The sequence below is a fragment of the Marmota marmota genome, unplaced genomic scaffold (genome assembly GCF_001458135.2).
Source record: "Marmota marmota marmota unplaced genomic scaffold, marMar, whole genome shotgun sequence".
In the NCBI taxonomy this organism is placed as follows: domain Eukaryota; kingdom Metazoa; phylum Chordata; class Mammalia; order Rodentia; family Sciuridae; genus Marmota; species Marmota marmota.
In genome coordinates this window covers 4,364,260-4,373,158 of record NW_026000021.1, presented here as the reverse complement: position 1 = coordinate 4,373,158, position 8,899 = coordinate 4,364,260, and the positions used below count along the sequence as shown (strand labels likewise).

The window sequence follows — 8,899 nt, the reverse complement described above, 5'->3', positions numbered from 1 at the left end:
GGAGGAGGAGGAGGAGGAGGAGGAGGAGGAGGAGGAGAAAGATCTAGGATTAGGAGAAACATTAAAAGAAACGACAGAAAAAGCAGGGTTCATTAGAGGGAAACTTAGGCTGGGGATGTTACGATGTGTGAGGCAACATCATGTGTGAGACCCTGAGTTCAATCCCAGAATGACAGAAAGAAAACAAAATGAAACATAAAATGGGAAATTGATAAACTGGACCTTAGCAATATTAGGGACTTTTTCTCTGAATGTCTTTTTCAAGATGATGAAAAGACATATTATAGAATGAGAAAAAAATCTGAAATTTGTATATTTGATGAATATCTGTATCTGAAATAAACAAAGAACTCTCCAAAATCAGCAGTTAAACAAGCATACCAATGAAACAATCTCATTAGAAAATGGACAAATAACATAATCAGGCACCTCACTGAAGAGCATATGCAGGTCAAAATTAAACACATTAAAAGATATTCAACATCATTAAGTATTACAGAAATGTAAACTAAAATCATAATGAGATATTATTATTTAGCTACATCCATATCAGAATAGCTAAAAATTTAAAAATTACACTTAAATTCTGACAGTTGCAGCTGGATCATTTACAGATTGCTGGTAAGAATATAAAATGTTATAACAATTCTAGAAAAGCATTTAGAATTTTTTAAATATAGTTACATAGGTGTTTACTAATTGATCTAGCAATTTTGTGCTTGGGCATTTATCACAGCACAAAAGAAAAAATATGTTTATACAAGATCTTGTAAAAATATGCATAGAAGTTTTATCCATAATTATTCAGAACTAGAAAGAATGACAACTGCTGTTAAGTGAATGAATTCTTAAATAAACTGTACTATATTTATACCCAGGAATATTACTCAGAAATGAAAAAGGAATAGATTATTGATGCACTCAACAACTGGAATGGCTCTCAAGAGAATTTTGTTCAGTGAAAAAGGTTGATCTCCAAAAGTTATGTCCTATGCAGTTCTAATTATTCAGGATTGTTGAAATGACCAAATTGTAGAGTTTTGAAAAGACCATTGGTTGGCAAGTATTGAATAATACTGTAGCATAGGAGATCCTTTTGATGGAACTTATTCTAGTCATCATTTTTGTCACTGTTACCAAAGGCTTGACAAGAACAATTTTGGAGGAGAAAAGGTTTAGTTTGTGCTCAAGTTTACAGAGTGCTCATTCTATAGAGAGCTGATTCTGCTTGTCTGGGTAAGATGAGGCAGAGCACCATAGTGGAAGGATGTAAAGAAATTCCGATCATGAAAATAAAAAAGCAGAGAATGATCTTCTCCCATGGGACAAATGACATAGCCCATAGGCACAGCCCCAGTGGCTGCCTTCTCCAGCCACATCCTACTTGCCTATAGTTACCATCCACTTAACCATCCATTCAAGTAGATTAATCCACTGATTATATCAAGGCTCTCTAACCCAATCATTTTACCTGGAAACTTTTTTGCATTGACTTACACATGAGCTTTTGGGGGACACTTCATATCTAAACCATAACAGAACTGTACTTTATCTTGACTGGTATTGGTCATATGATCAGTTGCAAAGAATTAAACACAGTTGCACACAAACACATGAATACATGTAAAACTGATGAGATCGATAAGGTTGATGTCAGTCTCTTTATTTGTCACTAAGGAAACTGAAAAGTAACCAGAATCTCATTGTAATTTTTTTTTTTACAATTGTATGCGAATCTACAATTTCCTGAAAATAGAGATACAAAATATTGCTTAAATGTTTGAAAAGAATGAAAATAAAAACTATTTTAAGATAATATAATTGAATGCAATTATAGTATAGCATAGAAAAAATAAGAAATGTAAAAATTCAAAATTTTAAGAAAATATGTGCTGGTGTATAATATAGCCACCAAATGAGAAATGTTCTATTCACAACAGTTACAAATTATTAGGACTAAATCCAATATGAAAGGTTAAGAAAATAAATGAGAAATCAAAGGTAAAATGTTGTCTATGTACATAAAATGTAAGTTTAAACTGTGATATATTTCTTTTTTTCCTATTTTCTGTGTATTTATAGTATTCTTTTAATAAGATTCCCATTTGGGTGAGTTGTGGTCTGCATTTGAAGTTCACATATGAGAAGAAATATTTCAGAGTAGCCAAAAAGTAATTTGAAATTGACAATAAGATTATTTGGTATGAGGCACTCACCTTAGAGGTTGGAGATATATATTCATCTATCTATCTATCCATATCCTCCTGAGAGATACGATAAACAATGTATGTAGAATTCAGTAGAAACAGGTGAAATAACATTGCAAAAGAACAGATGCTTGGGAGTAAAATTTTCAATATAGTAAGTAAGGATAATTTATTTAATCAGTTACATTGCATATTCTCTCTACTGAACCTATGTAAGTTTATTGAATCAAGGGAAAAATTCTATATCAAATAGTCATGGTGAAGTGTGATTCCTTTAAGAATGGAAAAGAATTAGGTTAGACAAAATGATGGTGCAGTTCTATAATTTTGGAATACTTCAAATTGTGAAACTTACTTACATCCAATCTGATCTTAAGAGATCTCATAAATTTATGTTAGAGACACACTTATATTTGAAATTCCAACAAACCAGTTCACATGATTAAACCTCCAAACTCCTATTACGTAAAATGAATTCTATAATCAAGTGTTCTTTGGACTGTCAAACACTTATGCTTTTACTAAAGTGTCCCCCTTACCTTTCTCATAAATCTTTGACACCTGTCAAACCAGGTTCTTTTATTTTTTATTTTTAGTAGACTGTAAATTTAGTAAAGAAAATTTCTATATACCACCACCCATAGTCCCACACATGCACAGATTTTTCCTTATCAATAACCTCTCTGAGGTGGTATGTTGGCTATGTTGATGAACCTACATTGAAACATAAGAATTTGCTTTAGGGTTCACTTATGATGCACATTCTATAGATTTGGCCAATGATGTGTATCCACCACTCTAGTGTCATGTAGAATACTTTCACTGTTCTACATACAGTTCCTGTTCTGTGCCCATTCAGCTCTCCCTTCCCTGAAGTCTCTGGAAACTGCTTATATTTTTACTATCTCTACGGTTTTACTTTTTTGCAGACTGCTATATGGTTGGAATTATGTAGTATGTAACTTTTATAAGTTGGCTTCTTATGTTTAATAATATGCATTTAAGTTTCTTCCATGGCTTGCTTAACTCATCTTTTTAGCACTGAATAATAATTTCATCATTTGGCTATACCACAGTGTATTTATCAATTCACTCACCAAAGGACATCACTGGTTGCTTCCAAATTTAACAATTACAAATAAAGTTGCTATAAACATCAGTGTGCAGGTTTTTAACTCCTTTGGGGTAAATTCCAAGAAGTATAATTTTTGGATCATATTGTAAGAGTATGTTAAGTTTTGTAAGAAACTTACAAATTATCTTCCAAAGTGACCATACAATTTTGTATTCTTGTCAGCAATGATTGAGATTTGTTCACTTTATTTTTGAGTTAGGTCTTCTTTGATTCCTTTTGCATGATATTTCTTTTCCTCTCTCTGAACCCATTTAGCACTCTGCATCCTAATTTGACACCTATAAAATTCCTTGCTCTGTGAATATAAACTCCTCTGGCAAGGTCATTGATAAGTCTCCTGTTGTGATACTTGTGATACTTCATTTATTAGCTTGAAATTTTTTGAATGAATTAAGAAAGTTCAAAATTTTTCATCATATTATCAAGCGTATGATATGTATGTCATTGGATAACATTTTTTTTTTGTTTTGCAAATCTGTGTCTCATGCTAAGGGTGAAATCAATTTATGTGTGTATATGTGTGTGTATCTATCTATCTATCTATCTATATATATATATATATATATATATATATATATATATATATATATATAAACATTATATATTTCATGAGAAAGTGAGATTCAGTTATTTCTTGTCAGCTATTTTGTTGGATATATACATGCTTGATTCATATGAAAGAAATTGCATTTGAAATTATTGACTCTTTGCCCCAGATTTTCAGCTGAATAAAACAAAGCTGTTGTTGCAATAAGTGCTGAACTTTTTAAAAATAAAATCTAATGAGGTTAGTATATACTTTGACATTTTATTTTCAATCAGTGAAGGTCATAGCTGAAAGGTCACAAAGAAGAATTTGAACAGAAAATAAACAATGCTATTATTTTCCAAAGAAAATAAAATATTGCTGTCTATAGCCTTTTGTGTCTAAAATGATGTTCAAATGTTTAATTTTGGTTCTCTAGATGTATTATCCTTTCATTTTCTATCTTTTCAGATGTAAAAAGAAAATACACCTAGCTTGTCTCTTAGGAACTAATATAAAATATATAGTTTTTGTTTATATTCTAACATGTTCCTATTTAAACTTTACATTTAATTCCTAAATCTACTTAGTACTTGTTGAGTGATAATTGTTTTGTTGAATTTGATATTTATTTATTTGCCGAACTTCCTTTTGATTTGGACAATTTTCTTTATTGTGTATGTGCAGGTTCCTCAACTCTTCTTTCTTTGGTTTTTACAGTAAAACTGAAAATTTACCATTAAAAAGAACATGGAAAAGTGGGTTTGGAAAGTGAGGGCCAGGGTTATGGTAAAATAGTGAAAATTGTGTGTGTGTGTGTGTGTGTGTGTGCGCGCGCGCATGTGTTTTTTTGTGGCTCAGGGATTGAACCATTGAACCCAGGGACATTTAAACACTGAGCCACATTCCAACATTTTTTTTTCTTCATTTCTTATTCTGAGTCAGGTCTTTCTTAGGGCCTCACTAAGTTGCCAAGGCTGGCTTTGAACTTGTGATCCTCTTCAGCCTCCTGAGCCACTGGGATTACAGGCATGTCCCACCACACCCAGCTATAAAAAAGTGTGTTTTTTAACAGGATAAACAGAAATTATTAACTGTTTCCATTTACACCTAAGTATATAACATGGGATTCATATATTTGTGCCAGATCAAGACAATTTAATTTTAAAAATAATTTATTAAAATGTTCATGAAACAAAGTTCAAAAGCTATAAACCATGTCAAAATGGCCACTTTATGTTGATATCTAGGTAACAATTTTTGAAGAAATAATATTCCATATTTTATAACTTTTATTTTAAAAACTAACATGAGATAGGATCTAATCTAGCATGTGTTTTACTTTAGATGAACTCACGAATTCATCAGAAACCAGGCTGTCTTTAGAAGATCTGTTCAGGAAAGACTTTGTGCTTCACAATCCTGAGGCTCGATGGATCAATGGTATGTAGAGACTTTTTATATATTATATTGCTTTTAATCCTTTATAATTTAAATTAGAAGTGATATTTGTAGATGATATTTCAGTAGATGCTATTCTTTGAACTATAATTATATGTATCATTTAACAAGAAATCAGAATGTTGCCTCATATGAGATACAGTCAATTCCTAAAATAATGCATCAATACAACTATCTTCCAGACATTGTTAATTATGCAGTAGCTGCTGTTTTTTTTTTCCCCTGGCCTGGCACAGAAACCATTTCAACTTTCCTTAAATTAATTTCTTAGATGAAAATTGAAATGGGAAACCACTGAGTAGCTCCCTGGATTCTGGTTTGTCATTATGGATGGTAATACAAGGAGCTATTGTTGAACTAATTATGAGAAATGTGTTGGTGAAAAGGAAGTCACAGGCTTTCATTTTTGTGAATATTCCAATTTCATTGATATTACTAATCATCAGGGTTGGATAGTTGTTAATATCTGCCCTTCACTTTATTTATAGGTAATGTACTTGCTTGTATCTAAAGCATAGATGTAATTATTTTTATAATACATAAAAAGCTTTGCCTTTTAATCTAATACATATTATCTCATTTATAAGTCCATTTCTTCTTCTCCAATATTCTAATTAAGCGAATTTATGCCTGCAAATTAGACTTTAATTTATGGAAGCTATAAAAAGAATGCAATTTAATTCATAAGGGCAAGGACCAAATTATACTTGTTTACCTGGCACTGGTATAGATCGGGGAGATCCACAGGTATTAAAGATTTATTTTTTAAAATAAAACAGATGAATATTTTAAATTGAAACCCACTATCATTTTTCCCCAAATTCAAATTTCTGTTGAAGTTTGTTACAAGGTAACTATGTATCATGGTGGCAGTATTACAGATATAGAACATAATCCAGCATTTTTCTTAATAATAATATTATTACCAAATATGGCCCTCCCACAGAAATTTCAGAAGTCATCTCACAATGTGTGGTTGTAATTATGTGAATCATCAATTCACTTACTAGTTAATATTTTCTCTTAATGGAGACGATGAAAAAGGAAGTTGTCAGAATTTTCAAGAATACTGGTAGTTGTAGGCTGGTGTTGGGTTGCTCTGCATGATGAATATCAGTGCTGTTTTTTTTCTCTGGTCTATTTCTTTAAAAAAAAAAGAATACTGGTAGTGTTGTGTTATGTTTGAAATGCTGAATAATTTCCTATTTGATTGAAAATGACTTTGGACAAATTACGGAAATCTGTGCAGTCTTTGGCTTAGGAAAGTAACAAAGGAATCTTGACCCCCATCTCCTTCTCAGGTTAGCTTGGACTACTTAAAAATGCAGTTACTCCTGTGTGAAACTGACACTTTTATATTGAAGTTCCTAAGGAATGAACAGATATTCAAGCAGTGAAGTGCATGCTAAATTAAACCACATTTTAATATCTAGGACACAGATTCTACTTTTATACTTCATAAGATATCAGAATGATGTATTTGGACTTAATCATTTTAATCACTTTTTTAGTAATTTCTTTACCAAGCATTGGTAACCTTGATCTTGAGAAGGCAGACTTGAGCAAAGCTGCAGTGTTACTGGAACATTTTAAGTAATACATAAGACACATAATATTGATAAAAAATTGATATAAAACAACCTTTAAACAGAATCTGTATTAAACAGAATGTTGGCTCTGAGAGCAAGGCAGTCTTTATAAATACCACCAAAGGAATTGGTTTAGTGTCTGTAGATTGTGTGCACTGGGTTGCTTTTGTCATAGTGGAATGGATTTGTGTACTTACCTAACTCACCCTCCTTTCTGGCGTCACTATATAGTTATCCTGTTTACATATCCCATATAGCTGGAAAATACAGTGGCAACCATATGAACAGTATGCATAACATCGGCCTCCTTATCAGAGATTATATCTAAATGGAAAGCATGAGCCCCTCCTCTTTATTCTAAGGAGAGGTCTCACCAGGTTTTCTTAATGCATGTGTCACCTGGAGGCTTTCAAGCTAAGCTGATTTAGAAGCTTCACTTAATTCTTGGAGGTCATCATAGGAACACTTAATGCATTGCTGGTCAAGGGTAAGCAGGGAGTCCGGACATCCCTGAGATGTGTAGGTTGTGGAGAAGAGTCGTCATTCATTATGCAGGTTCTCCAACAATATATTTGAGAATGTCATTGCAGCCTTGGATGGATGCTTGTGTTCATGGTTAACTTAACAACTGCCTTGTCCCAGATCTGTTCATATCCTTGAAATCTCCATTTTTATAGCATCTTTTTCCTAGTCATGTCACCTTGAAACCTAGAAATCCATCTTCTTTAAAATTATTCATTTCTCCACATATATGTGATGAAAAATTGATCATCAAAGAAGGTTCTAATGTTGAGTGCTTCTATGTTAAGCTCCGTGATAGATGCTTTAAATATATATTTCATACCATAGCTTATAACACTGAAATTAACCCCAGAAAACTGATTCTTAATCAAGAAACTTATCCAGACCCATTCAATAAGAGGCAGAGCCTGCTTTAATCATTATGTGTAAGTATGAAACTTACCCTCTCATTGTCTCTCTCCGCTGATATGCCTTTGTCAAATTTAGCATATTAATTTTATCCCTGTCATGATGAATATTACAGTGGTAATTTTTCTCCTCAGGTACATCCACACAGACATAACTTAGGCAGTCACTAAAGATAAATGTTATAAGCATATTTACTGACATGTTCATGATATAACAAAGTAAAAATAGGGACTTCAACAGGCTGGGGTTAGAGCTCAGCGGTAGAGCGCTTGCCTCGCATATGTGGGTTCCATCCTCAGCACCACATAAAAATAAATAAAATAAACAAAGATATTGTGTCCATCTTTAAAAAGAAATAGTGACTTCAAACCTGTTAATTTTACCCGATATCACATTTTATTGCACTACAGTGACTGTCTTGATTATTTTTTTCTTATGTCTTATTCCTCTTTTCTTGATTTTCTTCAATAAATGTGTATGCTTCTATAATTTTTGTATAATTACTAACGAAGAGAAATTACTCTACCCCTCTTTCTGTCTCATGGGTCTCTAATTCCTACAGTAATCTCCTGTCAAATACAACTATGTAAGGCCCAGCTAATAACTGTTAAAATGCTCCTCAAAAACCATCAGGAAGGACTATTTTACCAATTAAATAGAGGAAAGGGGTGTCAAGAATTCCTTTGTTTGAAATTTTGTATACAGACAGTTAACAGGATTACTGTTATACACTAACTTCTGTTATCCCTAAGTCAGAATTAAACAAAAATTTAGAGGAATTTTCAGATTTTGATCAAAAACAGACATAGTGACATTTAAAGATTTTAATATAATACATGAGCTTTCTTCTTTCCTATTAACTAATGCAGGTCAGATTGATAGCACTTATAGGGAATATGATATATCAGAATTCTTTCCTTTTTTTTTGTTTTCATAATACTCATGACAAAGAACAAATCTGACTCCAAAGTTAGGATGATGATATTGGAAGGAGAAGCTATAAAGCAACTTTAGTAATTTCAGGATATTCATTTTGAGCTTTTATACCAAA

General features: G+C 32.2%; 1 protein-coding gene across 2 annotated transcripts in view; it reads left to right on the top strand.

Moving 5' to 3' along the window:
• Positions 1-8,899, top strand: part of Dpp10 (dipeptidyl peptidase like 10) — a 1,278,687-nt gene that overhangs the window by 823,993 nt on the left and 445,795 nt on the right. For both annotated transcript variants that reach the window (XM_015501723.2, XM_015501724.2), the window contains exon 3: positions 5,216-5,311. In XM_015501723.2, coding sequence (XP_015357209.1) covers positions 5,216-5,311 — 96 coding nt within the window. The remainder of the gene's footprint in view (positions 1-5,215; positions 5,312-8,899) is intronic.